Source organism: Barbus barbus (genome assembly GCF_936440315.1).
Source record: "Barbus barbus genome assembly, chromosome: 20".
Taxonomy (NCBI): domain Eukaryota; kingdom Metazoa; phylum Chordata; class Actinopteri; order Cypriniformes; family Cyprinidae; genus Barbus; species Barbus barbus.
In genome coordinates this window covers 22,881,593-22,898,798 of record NC_136748.1, presented here as the reverse complement: position 1 = coordinate 22,898,798, position 17,206 = coordinate 22,881,593, and the positions used below count along the sequence as shown (strand labels likewise).

At 39.6% G+C, this 17,206-nt stretch overlaps 1 protein-coding gene across 5 annotated transcripts in view; it reads left to right on the top strand.

The window, feature by feature from the left end:
- Nucleotides 1-12,896, top strand: part of LOC306885954 (B-cell lymphoma/leukemia 11B-like) — a gene marked incomplete at both ends in the record, with an annotated part of 46,205 nt that extends 33,309 nt beyond the window's left edge. For 2 of the 5 annotated variants that reach the window (XM_079442782.1, XM_079442783.1), the window contains one exon: nt 8,437-10,427. In XM_079442782.1, coding sequence (XP_079298908.1) covers nt 8,437-10,427 — 1,991 coding nt within the window. Of the gene's footprint in view, nt 1-8,436; nt 10,428-12,270 lie in introns of those variants that run through there. The other 3 variants (XM_079442785.1, XM_079442784.1, XM_079442781.1) reach the window with 3 other exon arrangements.
- Nucleotides 12,897-17,206: the final 4,310 nt, after the last annotated feature.

The window sequence follows — 17,206 nt, the reverse complement described above, 5'->3', positions numbered from 1 at the left end:
CAACCTTAATTATTTAAGAACTCCAGTGTGTGAAAAACTCCAAGCAGTTCAAAGAGAGATGACTCCGGCTCAGAAAGGGAGACTTCTAACGCTCAGGAAATTCCAAGGTTATCTGAGTAAGTCCTGGTTAACAGGATGTCCAGTTTTGAAGTGGGATTTTCAGTCCCATGTGTCAATGTTTTCTCCTTCTTCCCTTTGCTCATTTACAGCATGAAAAGGCAGAGTCTCCCAAAATAACTCCAAAGGTTAAGATATTAATTAAACGTTAAGGGGCGAGAGGATGTATAATGAGGGGGACTCTTCACAAACAGACTGCCTAGTGCTCCAGTCAGGAAGCCCGGGATGAATGAAGGTACCAAATCAGTTGCTCTCCACTCTCGGTCTCTGCAGTCATTACACAAATTACCTCCCAGCTTCAATATCCGCCTGCACCTCTTGCAGTTGTCATAAGTAGTCCTGGTCATTAGAGTATGCTGGGTAATCAGATAGAACAAAATTCATCCCGAGCAATTAAAAAAACACCTCCAAGACCCGGTGGCTGGCAATTAAACTTTGCACAGAGCATTTCGACCGTCATCGTCTTGGTCTTTTTTCTGCTAATCTAATAACGTCGAGCTAAGTATTTAAAAGCTGGACCTTAACACAATTCTTCCTCAAAAACGGATCAGATGTTTAGGCCCTTTTCTCCTAAGTTACCTTGCATCTAGTTTGTTTAAAAGCCTAATCTGCTCCAGCGCATGACAAATACCCTTTTGATTTTGCTGTAATAAGGCATTTGCATACATTTCTCTTATTTCACAGCACACAGGGTGTAGAGCGGGGAATGAACGCTGTAATTTGATGGCCTTGACACAGTTGACATTAATCGTAAACTGTCTAGTGATTGGCACTTCCCCAGCAATTGTCGATCTAGAGGTAAAGCTGTTTCCCTCACCGACTGGTGCAGCCTTTCATAATAGCCATGATTTAATTTAGCTATTTAACCTGTAATTCCAGCAATATTTATTGAAGAGCGAGGGGAGAAAATTGGGCCATTAGGCGCTGAGGATGAATACATTGAGATGAAAATGAACACGCCTAACTGGTAGTTGACCTTCGCGTTTTGTAGCAGTTTTTATTAGCGCGGGCCACAGTAATTACTGCAAATTGAATCATAGAGAAAACTGAAATCATTCGGTAATGAGCATTTTTATTCGTTATTGCACTTTCCGACTGGGCTGTGAGGTATGAAGTCTCCACTCGGGCCGGCGTGTGCTCCTGAGAGGATTCCGGAACATGGAAACCCTGCTAAATTAACACAGCCAAAAATTTCTTCTCAGATCTGCGCCGTGAAACGGTGTTAACCAGCTTCTTCCGCTCACACCTCGCATGGGTATAAAGACAGTTATTATAAAAATCTCTTCTTTTTTTTTTAAACCAGATGATTTTCCCCACGAACCTGAGGTGATGTTTTGTTGTTTGGTTTGTTACAGACGCTGGCTGGATTTTGTTGTGTGCCATCTTTAAAACAACATCCTCTCACATCCTCAGATGTTTTTCTGAGCCGGGGAGAGATGGGGGGGGGGGGTAAGGGCCTGGCTTGCCAATTTATTTGTGAGCATTGTCTTTTTTGGACGGCATATGGCACGTCCTGTAAGACGTTGCAAGATGCAAATTCAGGGGAGTCTGACTTTAAATGAAGCAGTGACAGTGACAGGAGCCCTTTTGAAGAGCACACATCACAGTACTCCAGGGAGGAACAGCAGGGGAGACCCACAATGCCGTGCGGCTCTCTCATTCTCTCTCTTTCTCCTCTCTCTGTCTGCACCACCCACCTCTTCCTTACAGTACAATGGCATTCATCATACAAGAGACCAGCGTTACTGTATGCACACGGCCCTCATTTACAGGCTCACCCGCACCCTGCCTTCCTCAAAGGGAGGCTAGCCATAGTGTCGAAATCCTCCAGCCATAACATCATCTTAGTTCTACCAGTGTTTACGGTCTCATTTTGTTTTTTATCTCAAGAGTCTTGCTTTGTTAGTGTATAGCGGTTAGCGTGAGGTGACGTGCTGTGTCGTTTACGTATCCATGGATTATTTCCCTGTTCTCGCAAGGGACTCCAATTTGCTCTTTTTTTCCCTCTCGCTCTCCCTCCGTAGATTCAGATAGACAAGTATTTTGCCTCACAATTGCGTCTCTGTTTGATGCGCTCATCTGGTTGAATAGAGACGTGTGGCGATTCTTTACACTCAGCTGCGCGGTGCTTTGCAGCTAGACGCCGCGCTTGAATGAGGCTGCCGCCATGTTTCACGAGACCCGTCTCTACTCCGCAAAACAGCAGCTTGAGTCCTAATTAATGGGACATGCATCGCTCTGCATATCTATCTGAGGAGAATCTAACTTAATTTTTGAGCAGGGTGTCCACACTAATAATCGTTCAACAGTATAGTCATCCCAAGGCCTGTGGAGTTTAGTCCCTCTAAATTATCATAAAGGACTAGACTACACTTAATCAATATTACAAAAAAAAGTCTGGGAGAGCATGCTGGGATAGGGATGAAGGTGGAGCTTATTAGAGACGTTTCAGAAGGCGTTCGCATGAGGCAGGGCCTCCCCAAAAGCATGTCGCCGTACTCTAAACAAATGTAATAAAACTAGGGTGTTAAGCTTTGGAGAATTCGTCGGATGTACATAACTTTTTTTTTTATTTTTTGGAAATGTATGGAAAATGAAGGAACACTTTAGTCTGGGATGTAATTTCAATGTTACTCTCTTAGAAAAATTACCCATACTTCCAAGCTGCCAAATTTAGCATATCACAGTGCTCTTAAATGCATTTTCTACACAAGTACCCTTAACCTGTTCTTATTAACAATTACAGTAATTTTTCACTTTTCAGCAGCTTCGTTTTATTTTTGTTTCAAGCTGCAAAACGTTTCCAGACCGCCATGATGAAGCACTTATGTCTCAAAGGCGTCTCGGTCAGCGGCGTGACTCTCTCTGGATCTGTCTTTGCTGTACTATGACAGTAGTTTCTGTTGGAAATTTGGATGGCGTAACTGTAAATGCCGAAAATGGGACACCGGACTCCCTCGTGGGCTCAGAAAAGCTACCGTGCACGAGTGAGCTAGTTTCTCGCTCTCCCTTTCTTTCTTGCGCGCGCTTTTCCCTCTTTCCTCTGTAAGCCATCCAAAAAGCCCCCTGCCAAAGCTGTGTGTGAACCACAGCCAAACAAAACACAGGCAGCCGTCCAGGCCAGCGCGGCACGCTTCCACTAATAGAGAGAGAAAAGCTTCCAGACCCAACACGCTACTTACAGGACGGCAAAATTCTTTACGCTAGATAATAACTTAATGACAGCCTAAATGAAGTCCCTATAGTGAAAACCACTGTCAGAAAATGAGCACCTCATTAAAAGATGCTATATCCCTTTCCTCCCCCCTCCCTGTCAATTTATAACCCGCCTTTATTGTGTCAAAAATCTCAAATTCCTGAAGATTTTTGCTCCTTTGTCCTCGCAAGACAAACGGGTTGTGTCTCGTTCACTAACACACACACACATGCATTCACTCTATGCTTTCAAAGCAAACAATGTATGTAACAATAAGCCAATAATCCTTTTTTTTTGCCTTTTCAACTTTCTCTTTTTTTTAAATTTATATTATGATTTATGGTTTATTTTTAATCTCATTGAAGGTGCAAACAACAAAAGCCAAAGAATTCACTAAGCACGTCTTCAGGTGTAATTTACGCTCAAACGTTGGCCTTGTCGCTTTTAATGACTACCACAAAATAATCGTCACGGTAAATTTGTGACACTGACTGTGAACTGTAAAATAAAGCAGCCAAATCTCAGAGAATGCATGTTGAATAATTTTTATTCCTCATTTTTTTTTTCTTTTTTCATTTTCAGGATGAAAGCTAAAGTGGATCATTGTACCTCTCAGTGCGATGCTGAAACCTATTAACTGTCATCTTTTTATTTTTCGGTTAATGTGTCTTAAAGCCCGGCATTTGCATGCTGTTTAAGTCGGAGTGTGCGAAGAGCCACGATTGTTATTAGTGATAATTTCTCTTTAATTGAATTGGGGTCTGCATGCACGACTGATACTGCCAATGACACAATACCGTCCTCGTTCTCCTCTCCCGCCCGGCAGCTGGGCCTCGTTGGGAATATCTAATTGAAAATAGAATCAGCCAGTGCTCAGCATGAGAAACTAATCACTCCAAACTTATCAGCAGAATGGGCAGGCTGCTATTTGGCCCTTTCATTTCCAAATCAGAGAAATCGGAATTGCCAGAATGCACTGCAACAATGCAAAAAAATATCTCTGTGTGGAAGTTTATATTATAGGTCATGTCTTGTATATTTAGCTTCATGATTTTTGTTGTATTTGCAAAGTTAAATGTGTACATATCTGTGCATGCATTAAAACATAAAATCCAGATTACTTTTTTTGTTTTCTTTAATAAATCCTATTATAATTACTATGATCTTAGTTTAAGTAAATTTTTGTTTTATAATTTGCGTGTGTGTATATATGTATATTATAAGCCATATTAAAATATAATATTAAAAATATTAATAAAATTAACAATATAATCAATTCAAAATAATTCCATATCCTAACAAAGCCGGACTCGCTATCCATTAAAATCACACACATATACATATATATATATATATTTTTTTTTTGGGGGGGGGGGGGGGGTCACATTCTCATTGTTACGTGTTGTGGATTACATTTGATTTTGTCTTATATTCTATATTCTATGTATTTATGAATGTGTGTTTTAGGTGCATGTTTATAAAGATAAAGCTGTACCATTAGTTATTTCATTTATGTTAGTGCATTTATTATTTCTGTATTATTTTGTAAAATATTACCTGTATAAATGTGTGTCTTCAGATATTTGGTTTAAATGATTCATTATGGTTATTTTAGGTGTAAATGTGTGTTGATACAAGAACCTGATAGTGAATAGCTACAGCGCCCCATGCCGACACAAAATCCAGGGATACATCCATCTAAACCTGAGAACACACGTAGTGTTAGTAGCAAGAGAAGTGATGCAGGTTTTCTCTCCCGCTCTCTCTCCCCCTCTCTGCCTCCCTCTTCCTTTTTTTCATATGGAAATGTGAAATAATAGGGTGATTAAATAGAGCTGTATATTAAAGTACAGCTGACATTAGAATTAGCATAATGTGCTCTCGCCGCGGGCTGCATACTTTATTTGCCATCTGCGTCGGACTCCAATCCCCTCGGGAGTGCAGGCTCTGAACACTTCTCAATAAACTCACGCCCGAGTCCCTTCAGCACGGCCACAAATACCATTTCAGGCAGCGGCCATTGATTCGTCTTAATTGTGGGGCAGAAATGAACATTCGGCCCCCTGATGACTTCTGTTTGTCTGCGAGAGGATCAGCTAGTACAGTAGCCCGTGTTTTACGCCCCGGTAGTTAGCATAGAGAAAGGTTCTCTCTCTTTCTCTCTCTCTCTCACAAACACACACACACACAGTGGAAAAGGACAGTGCCTGGTAAACACAGACGCTACTTGTTTTCTAGGCCTCCTTTACATGGAGCATTAGTCTTTGAAAGCATCTGCCATAAAACAACAAGAGGAGGTTGGAGGATTGTGTGTGTGTGTGTTTTATGAGTGTATGCATATATGTAGGCCTTGAGAGGCTGGGGGGAAAAAAAGATGGCCATTGTGCGGAGCTTACGCTCTGTCCACTGTAATTAAGTCAAAGGCTTTACAGGACAAGGGTAGAGGTAAACAGATGTTCTTATGAATGCACATCAGCCACATAATAACATCTCTGTAATGCTTTTTTTTCTCAGCGAACCTTTAAAAATGCATTTAAGTGCTTGTAAATGTTTCATCTTTGAAGGTTTTTTTTTTACATTTAAAAGGGCATTGATTGAACATTTCTTTCTAAGTGTCATACATATCAGCTAACACACATCAGAAGCTTTTTGTTTTAAGCCTTATGTTCTGTTGAGAGTGAATGTTTGTGCTTTTAAGTTTGAGGTCTCAAATGGTATAAGTAATAATATTAAAATGAATTTTGAAACTTAACATTCTCCTCATTTACAATATTATAATTTTTTTGTAAATTATTATGAGCTATTTAAACTCAATAGGCAAACATTATTGCAGATTTAACATATCTGTTGTAGTAAATATGCACCTTTCTGAATTGTGTCTGATTTCAAATATAGCAAATTTGTTTATGTTTGAGGTCAAGTTGACCATAGCAAAAAATTTAAAGCATGCATTAAAGCAGTGGTTGGAATGTATTTCTTAGTGTTCACACCAATATGAAACTGATGTCAGCATATGATTTATTTATTTATTTTTACTTTTTATTTTAAACACTATATAAAGAATTTATGATTTTTCCCTGAGGATGTTTAAAGGATATTATCACCTTTGCTTATAATCAGATTTTATAAGATTAGGAAAAGTCATTAAGAATTAACCTGATATTTAAACAATTTTAAACTGTAAACTATTGATAATGATATTTCTCTAAGCACAAAATGATGCTATGATACCTGTGGAATAAAATGATTTTTTTAGTGTTGTTAATGTGGCACTTTTGAAATTTTCATATGTGCATGGCACTACTCATTTTTACGGATTTACATTTTTGTTTGCTTACTATTCAAATTCCTTGATGAAATATTGCATCTCAGTATACCAATAAGATGAAGCTTCAGGCTATTGCTGTATATAATCCCTTGTCTCTGTTTCTTTCAGATGAAAACACACTCCCCTGTTTAGCATTGCTCTTCGGCAGCATGTAAAGGAATGCTAGAACAGATACTAACCATTCATTCTCTCTGCTCTTTTTGATCCTTCACAATGGTCATGATTGAAATAGACACCCATGAGGGCTTCCTAGTCCCAGCTCCTCCGAGCCCTGTATGTGACTGCCGCCCCATTGTTCTCTTCGCAGTCGCTCGCTCTCGCAGACATACATATACATGAAAACACTCATAAAGGTACACAAAGCACAGCCAGAAATCAAATACCCGAACAATTACCGCAGCATATGTTTATCTGCGTATCCTAAATTGCTGCATTAGGTCAGAACAGCAAGCTTTCATTTAATAAATAAATGAAACTCATTTCCTAGTGCACAATTACCAATTTGACTTTGTAGATCTTTTTTTTTTTTTTTACTCCAGTGCCTCTGGAGTACAGCAGAGATGGTTTAGCATCCTTTTTCATTGTATACTCCGTACACTTGGCTTGTTTGTGCTGCCATAGTAATGAGTCCCCTTTGCATGGTGGAACCGGTGGAACAGTGAAGTTGTAGCATCAATTAGTCATGTATAGTTAAAGCTCCAGAGCCGCACCAAGCACAGGAGCCACTTTTTAACGCATCCTCTGATCCGAGAACTGATGTTCTCACACATTACCTGAGTGTATGCAGACTTCACACGTTCACTTGCTGGTATTTAATTATATGATTAAAACTGTGGAATTCGGAATAAAATTGTTACCAGTGAAACTGTGCAATTAATTGACTAGTGAGCCATTTTTTCTTTGTAATCAAACTTGCTCTCAGAGTAGCAGTGATTCACTGTGATGTCATTAAGGTGGGAGGGGGCTTTCCAGGAAGTGTAACTACAGAATAAGATAAAAACGTGAGAAGAAGTAAGATAAACAAACTTGAGAAATTCTTAATGGAGCAGTAAATAATACCCTTGAGCTGTTTTAAATGCCATAGACTTTAACACTCACACCGGTGTGCTTTTTTTCTCCTCAGCTTCTTAAATCACAGGAAGTGTTTTCACTCTTTATTTGAAACCATTTATCTTGATGTGTGCTCTCCCTTCCCCCAACTCACACCCCCCTCTCTCATTTTTTATTTGTTTCTTTGAGGGGACAACTAAAGTTTATTTGTTTGATAGTGATGAGAGTCCCCTAAATCACAGTTTAAGTTGTACTTCTCCAATTTGGTGGCATATTACTCTGGCATCCTAGGACCGTCTCAGTGCTTGGAGGGTTTCCCAGTTTAGAGTGTTCTTGCCTGGCATTATGCTTCTAAAATGAGTCAGCCGTTTGTAAAAGTGAAGATTAAGGGCAAGTTGAAATGGGGAATGCAATGTTCCCACAGCTCCAACCCTTTGTGGAGCAGTATGGAAATGCACTTGTCACAGCTCTGTTAAGTATGAGTTGCCCTGTTCGTGTGACAGTCTGATGGGTGCACGAAAAAGTCCATAGCCCAAAGTGTCAGAAACCTCAAAGTTTGTTCTTTGTAACATGTAATCATGCTTGACCCTATGCCTCATTCTTCATCAAGTCAGATCTACTTTTAGTGGGTTATTTAACAGGACTAACTTTCTAGCATTATGACACAAATGTTGTAGAAGTGATCTGCAGAGGTTTTAAACTCAGACATAAATAAAGATCTTTGTTGTTTTCTGCTTGGTTGCAGGTAGAGATGAACCTTCGAGTTACATATGCACAACGTGCAAACAGCCCTTTACCAACGCCTGGTTCCTTCTGCAACACGCTCAGAACACGCATGGGATCCGCATCTACTTGGAGACCAACCCCTCGAATACCTCCCTGACCCCAAGGATCACTATTCCTCCCCCCATTGGTGCTGAATCCATACCACAGTCCCCGTTAACCAACTTTTTAGGGGACAACAATCCCTTCCACCTCCTACGGATGACTGGGCCCCTACTCCGAGAGCCCCCACCTGGCTTTGTGGAAAACCGCCTCCCTAATACGCCTCCCTTTGTCAGCCCCCCTCCTCACCATCACTTAGATCCCCATCGCCTAGAACGCCTTAGTGCAGAGGAAATGGGTTTAATCTCCCAGCATCCCAGTGCCTTTGAGAGAGTGATGCGCATGACACCCATGGCCATGGAGTCCCAGTCCATGGATTTCTCCCGCCGACTTAGAGAGCTTGCTGGAAACAACAACTCCACTCCACCGCTGTCACCAAGCCGTGCCAACCCTATGCATCGCCTCCTCAATCCCAACCCCTTCCAGCCCAGCCCGAAGTCCCCCTTTCTGAGCACCCCTCCACTGCCTCCCATGCCCCCTAACAGCACCACCCCACCGCAGACACAGGGAAAGTCAAAATCCTGTGAGTTCTGTGGCAAGACCTTCAAGTTTCAGAGTAATCTGGTTGTTCATCGGCGAAGCCACACGGGCGAGAAACCCTACAAGTGCCAACTGTGTGACCATGCCTGTTCTCAGGCTAGCAAACTAAAACGCCACATGAAGACCCACATGCACAAGTCTGGCTCCATGACGGGGCGTTCTGACGATGGCCTGTCCACCACCAGTTCACCTGAGCCAGGCACTAGTGACGTCACTGGGGAGAGTATGAAGAACAGAGACAGCGATTTTAGAGGTGAGAGCATGGGCCCTGAAAATGAAGAGGAGGAGGAAGAGGAAGAAGAGGAGGAACTAGAAAATGAAAGCAGGCCTGAGTCAAACTTCAGCATGGACTCTGAGTTCAGTCGGAATAGGGAAAATGGCTCAAAGCCACCTTCGGATGAGAAGAACCTCTCCTTGGGGAAGATGGTGGAAAACGTAGGGCTCAGCTCCATCCAGCAGTACAATAACTTAATAGTCGACAATCGGAAAAGGCTTCCATTCTCCAAAAGGATGTCAGAAGGCCAGAGGGATGTAGGTGACCACGATTCAGTAGTGGGGGAAATGAACCAAGTGGAGCGCGCAACTGTGAACGGAAGGAACTGTGGCTCAGGTGACTCTTTCTCAGGCCTGTTTCCCCGCAAGCCCACTCCCATCACTAGCCCTAGCCTCTCCAACACCTCTAACAAGAGGATCAAAATCGAAAAGGATTTGGACATACCCCGAGCCCCCCTAATCCCATCTGAAAACGTCTACTCCCAGTGGCTAGTGGGCTATGCAGCATCCCACCACTTCATCAAAGATCCCTTTCTTGGCTTCACCGATTCTAGACAATCTCCATTCGCCACCTCCTCAGAGCACTCTTCCGAGAACGGCAGCCTGCGTTTCTCCACGCCGCCAGGGGACCTGCTGGACGGGGGCCTCTCCGGCCGCAGTGGTACCGCTAGTGGAGGCAGCACCCCACACTTGGGTGGGGGGCCGGGCCGGCCCAGCTCAAAAGAAAGCCGAAGGAGTGACACCTGTGAGTACTGTGGGAAGGTGTTCAAGAACTGTAGCAATCTGACAGTACACAGACGCAGCCACACAGGCGAGAGGCCCTACAAGTGTGAGCTTTGCAACTACGCCTGCGCCCAGAGCAGCAAGCTCACCCGCCACATGAAGACACACGGCCAGCTCGGTAAGGAAGTGTACCGCTGTGACATTTGCCAAATGCCCTTCAGCGTCTACAGCACACTCGAGAAACACATGAAAAAGTGGCATGGGGAACATTTGATGACGAATGAGGTCAAAATTGAACAAGCAGAGAGAAGCTAAGCCAGATTTCCTATTTTGCCTCACAATTCCTTGATTATAACAGGGGTAGCTGGATACTCTGTTTTTTTGTTTGTTGTTTGCTTGCTTTTTTTTTTTTTTTTTTTTCAAGTTAATGGTTTGAGTTAGTTTTGTCCTAAGAAACTGCCATCTGAGAAAGACATTTAAAGAAGAGGAAAAAAAAAAAGGGGGGGGGGGTAATTAATTTGGAGCCGGTATAAACCGCCTATCTATGAGTGGATACAATATTTTAAATGGAGCCTTTAACTGTGCAATAATTTCTGTATTTATTGGATTTTTTAATGTTTTGGCACGTGCAGGTTAATTTTTATTTCACAATTTTTTATTCCATTTTCTTATGATTTATTTTAAATGCTGAGATTTTGTTTAAACCCAAAAGACATCCTGAGATTTTTGTTTGTTTGTTTTAAGCAAAACAGAGTATCGTTTGAGAAATCCATAGGCCGCTGCTTACGATGTAGATTATTTAAGCTACACATGTAATTTCTTGAAGAGAAGCCGCATTCAATCTTCAAATTTTGAAAGCTGAATTGAGAAAGCTTTGCCTTTCTTTTTGTTTTCCTTTTTTATTCACACTTACGAAATGAGCGGACAACAATCCTTAGACCTTGTAGCACGAACTGATTTTAAGCATGTCAATCTAATTGGGAATGTAGCACTGAATATCAGTTTTAACAGTAAATCTAAAGAGAACTGTGGGGCTGAAGACCTCCGCCTACTCAAAATCAAGGAGAGGAGACTATAAAGACAGACAAAAGTGAAGGCAGCTGCTTATAGGTACCTAGTACCGACCCAGACAACGCTAGTCATAGTATGGAGTTTGTTATAGGTCTCAATAGTCAATTTTAATTGCCAGCACCCTTTCCATAGACACTGCACTTAATCAAACCCATTTGATTTTGCTGAATAGCACAATAGTAGTAGAAGGAAGATGGCTTTAAAACAACTCAGGGTGAGCTGCATAGCTACTTCTGCCAAGTCTGCTATCTGATCTCAGCCATCTTCTCTGATAAAGCAGTCCGGTCCTCTGGTTCAGCTCATTCACAACCCTCGCCTCATCTCCACACTTCATATCACACTGCCAAGCACCCCTAAATGTCATGAATCAACTCCATCTTTCCCATAAAAGTGGCTTGTCATGTTACATCGTTGTTAAGTTAAAGGGACAGCTGTCTAGGCCAGAGGATGAAGCAGTTTTCGTACACTAGGAGAGTGATTTAAACACACACACACACACACACACAGGAAGAGAAAGAGAGAGAAGGATCTTTACAGTCCAGTTCGGGTTAGTAAACCTAAAAGCACATTACTCAAAAGCAAGGCATCACCACTGTTCTGTTTTCCGTTGACTGACATTTAAATCTAAACATTGTTATTTTGTGTTCAGTTTTGTTGTTTGATTTTTGGGTATTAGGGTCTGAGGTTCTAGACGGAGTCACCACTTTAACCAGATTAGATTAGATTAGAATGAATTCAATTATACTTTCAGCAATGTTGTTCTTAAATCACTTGAAACAGCCCTATGCATTTTTGTATATATATATATATATATATATATATATATATATATATATATATATATATATATATATATATATTTATCAATCATTTTGAGAAACAAATTTATACTGCACAGTGAATCTGATTATAGTTATAAAACATGTATGATATTGATTTATCTGGTTAATCTGGTCATGTCCCATGTGTCAGAGCCATCAGAAGGTATGCAGATTAGTCAATTGCACAGTAAAGAGTGTATGTCATAACCTGTTGAGCGTGTGCTAAAACAGTAAGACAATTTTTTTCTTTCTTTCTTCTCATTCAGGACTTCCTGTGATGTGTAGTTGAATGCATTCTCAGAAGTAGCAACACGCTTACAGAATGCACAGCTGAATTTTCCCTTTTCTTTTCTCTTCTATCCAACTGATTTATTGGCAGTTAAACAGCCTTCTTTCAACAAGATGCCCTAACCAGCGCAAACGATTGAAGTGAGGAAATATCGTGGTTTTAAAAAGAGCAAAGCAAACTAATGAAATAGAAAGAGAGAGAGCGAAAGAAAAGTAAGCATACACAGCTCTTCGCAGTTGACCCGCACTTTATTATTTTGATTTACATATTTGAAAACAATAGCGAAAACGGCTTCTGAGCAAGAAATTATGTTACAATACAAATTTATTGGGCCTTGCTAGAGGGAGCATCTGAGATTGAAGTGCCAGTGTTGATGGGCTTGGCTTTCACAATGCTGGCACTATAAAATTAAATGTATTTATTTGGACAGTTTTTGTACTGCCATTCAATTTGACATGAGTGTGCCTTTAATACAGATCTTCCTATTTATTGTCTTATAAGACAAATGCAACACTTTTGTGAAGCAAAGAATTGAAAAAAAAAAAAAAGTCCATGTGGTTTTAATCTGCTTCTAAAAGAAAAATGATAAAAACAGATCCGTAGGTCACTTAAAGAACTAAGTTGTGCTAAAATGAAAAGTAGCCAGCACAAAACTAATGTGTGTCTATGTGTGTATATATGTATGTATATGTACATATAACTGCACAAAAACACACACAATAGACAGATATATATAGATATATATATATATATATATATATGTAAATTTTTTCACTTCAGGACAAGACTGCGTCCCTTGAAAATAATGGATGATTCTTTTGCTACAAATAGTAAGGAAGAGACTGGACAAAAATCAGGAACTACAGAAACTTAAAAAAAAGAAAAAAAAGAAAAAAGATAAAAAAGAAAAAAGTAAAACGTTTAGTGCACTCTGTCTTAAAATACGTTTACAGTATTGAAACAAGTACAAGGGTAAAATTATATTTCTGTGTATGTGTGTTTTAAACAAACAAGAATTTTTATTTTATTTTATTTTTTTCCCAAGTTTGCTTATAAAGTTTCTCTGAATGCCATAGTGGCGTGTGTATATTGGTTTTTGGTGATGGGATTTTAAGTATATATATATATATATATATATATGACATTTCTCTTGTTTACTGTAAAAGTATACCAGTATTTGTAATATTGGAGAATGCCTGGGCATTTTACAAAAAAAAAAAAAAAAAAAAAAAAAAAGAAATAAAAGAAAAAAATATTTTTTTTCCCAATTATTATCTCTTTGTATTTTCTTTCTTTTCTTTCTCTTTTTATTCTTCTTTTTTTTTTTTTTTTAAGAAATTTAATTTCACAGTCCAATTTAAATTGTGGGTCTTTAAAATGTTTTGTCACTGTAACTGTAAAAGTCTTGAGTTTTAGTATTTTTCTGCCTTGGGTGTAAGAAAATAAAGATTAAATTGATTAAAAGAGAACTGCAATGGGGCCAGCGACATTTATGTATGGAAAGATGATCACAGGAAAAGTACTGAGGTTCCTGTCGCATATCTTTCTCGTTTCTTCTTCAGTAATGGATTTTCTTAATGGCTGGAATGAAATACATGTGTAGGCACTATGATGTGTTTATGTGTGTGTGTGTGTATATATATATATATATATACTGTATATGTACACACATTTGGCAGGATACAATTGTGAAAATTGAAATTAAAATTGTACAGATGAGTTTAAGAGGTTGTGTGACCTTTTAATGTAGCTACATATACAACAGTAAATGTTTTGTTCACTCTTATCTTGGTTGTAAATAATTTTATATGCTTGCCCAGACTTTGTTTCTCTCTCTCTTGATTTTTTTTTTTTTTTTAATTTGTGTGTTTGACTAGCACTGTTAACAGTCTATCTTTTTTAAAACATTGCCCCCGACTGTCCTCTGATTTGTGGGGCGTAATACCTGATTTCTGGGGCCTGTAAAGTTCAGGTCTTTTAGCATGAGAAGAATAGAGCACAAATACAAGATGTTTTACCTGTCCAAGTCATTATTGTGTCATTATTTTCTGATCAGGAAGTAAAGAAAAAGGTCTGGAAAGTTTGGAAGGTCTTTCTCTCTCTGTCTGTCTCTCTCAGTCTCCCTCCCCTCTGCACACACACACACACACACACACACACACCCACAGGAAACAGGGACTTTAAAATGTGTAGGTAAGAGGATAGCCGAGCCAAATCTCGCTGTATATGATCTTCTCTTCAAGTGTGCAATTCACATCAAAGTTTTTTGCCTCCAACCAAAGGCTACAATTAAAGTCATCAAGAGCAACTAAAACTGACCACACTCATACAGACACGAATCAATCAACCTGACCCACCATGTATACTTTCAAACCCTTTCCCAGAATGTATTAGCTTCTGGTATCTGCATCTTAAAAAAGATGTGGCACTTTGTGGAGGTCAGAGAGCTCTGTACGACTGTTTGTCCACTCATTTATACAGTACGTTCATCTCAAACTGACAACTATGTTCACTTGTGTTATACTAGTTGTTTTGAAGGCTGCCCATCTATGTTTTAGTTTTTTGTTTTTTTCTTCCCGTATTTCTTCCAAGCATTAGACGCTGATGCCCCTTGTTTGGACTGAGGCAACTTTGGTATGCAGGTCTTGAATAAAAAAAACAAAAACAAGAATTTTTACTGCTGTTTACTCTTTCCTTCACATTTCTTGATTCTTCATAATGTTTAAATTTGTTATTGAGATACAACTTTTTATACATAACTGTCATGAAAGCACGAGTGGGTGGAGCCATACAGGGTACTGTTTTTTGATGTAACATTATATTCAATCACACACAGATTAAAGCACGACACGATACTATAACACTACTACAATCTAAACATAATTGGCTCCTGGGCATGTTCTTATCGTGTGGCAAATCTTAAGGGATACGCAAGACTTTTTAGTGCACATAAACATATTTGTTTGTGTTTAAAATTCTTATGTGTTTTCAGAGGATGACAAGTGAGACATTTAGTCAGAATGATGAAAAGAAAAACAAAAAGATGCAAACTACCTCACACACTCATCTGTCATTATGAGGCCATTTTGTGGAGAGTGGAAGAGCTACATGAGTCGGAGGGATATGGAGCCCCTCCCGGGACCTGTCGAGGGTGGGTAAGCTGACTGATGGCAGGCTCTGCATGTGCCCCATCCATCGTGGGCCCTGGGCGGTGAATTAGCGCTCATCCCGACTGCTACAGCATCATTAAGCCCCCTCCTATCCAACTCTCCACGGTGTTAAATACCCCAACGTAATGCTCTCCCTCGGCCAGCCATCGAAACCTTGCGGCACATCCCGGAGAGGTTTAAAACTTGACTCTCTTAAAAAAAAAAAAGGGGGTGGATTACTCCCTGTGTAAGATTAAAAACATGGAAAAAGTATAGAGTACTTTCTGGACTGGCCAAATAAAACACCCTTGATATATGCACAGCCCGCGTTAGTGCTGAGGTGTTATTTAGCACAAAGCAAACACTGCTATACAAAAATTACTATATGGTACTCTGAAATAGCTCCAAAATTCACATCAATCAGGCAGGACCTCCAGAACTATATAAAGTACATGATGATGTGTGATGTGCCACCCACATATTTCTTGTTTTGATTTAATTGTGACTTTTTCCTTTTTTTAACTCCCCGAAATAGAATCCAATAGCATGCCAAGGCAGGACAGAGATGGACCAGAGCAAGTTTTGATTTGGCATCAGTTTTAAGGCAGGCGGGTAATTAAGCCTGTCCCTGCCTGGCCTGCTCTTTGAAGTCTCCTGTAAGGGGGATTATTCCCACTGAAAGAAAAGAAGAGATGGAGTAAGGGTGGGAGAAAAAAGCAGGGGGAAAAAAATACAGAGGGAATGAGAGATGGAAGGGAAGGAGAATTGAAAGAGGCAAGAAGAAATAAGATTCTCTTTACAAGATTAAATTTCCAAGATTAAAATCCAAAATTAGGGGAATAAGTGGGATATTCCTCCTGATCATTTAAACTATATATATATATATATATATATATATACATATATATATACATATATATACAGTATATATTATGAGAGGCGAGTTCAGCTGTCAGAATGCAGGTCAAAATACAGACAGACACATAGCATATAATTATATGTGTGTGTGTTTATATAAAATTAAATTATTTAATAAAGATGATAATTGATAATTTTTTTGGGATAATTTTTTTAACACATTCATATGTGAAGTAGAGGAATATCAGTTCTATTCTCTTCTCATGCCATAATTTCCTTCTTCCAACCGTCTACAAAAATAATATAAATACACAATAAAATAAAAATAAAGATAATGATCACATTTGCCTTTATGGAAAAAGTGCATAAATTTCTAAAAAATTATATATAAAAAAAAAACAATGACTTAGAATCTCTCTTTTTTTAGATAAAGGAAAAGAAAATTACATCATATGTTTGAATGAAAATGCCAAAAATTCTATTATAATCATCTTGATTAGAATATGTTTAAGTGGAGAGCTGCATTGAGCCTTTCGTACATCACACACATCACCTTCATATTCATAGTGTACCAGATCCAGTCTCTGTGTGTGTGTGTGTGTGTGTGTGCGGGCTAGAGCTCACCCTCTCATTAACCTGTTCCTGCTTATTTCCATTACATAAACAGCAGCAGGATTAAAAGACACGCTTGGGTTATTCAGAAGGTATGGAATTATTTCGGCTCAGTCTGACAGCATGTGCAGACCTCCCCTCTCATTAAAAGGCAACTTCAAGTGACTTAAGCCACAGTCTTCGCTGCTGAGCCAGAGTGTTGACAGGTACGCTGAGACTTAAGACTTCAAGATCAACATGGCTATTCTTTCCCACAAAACCCCCACCAGGCTTCAAGTGACGGCCCGAGATTTT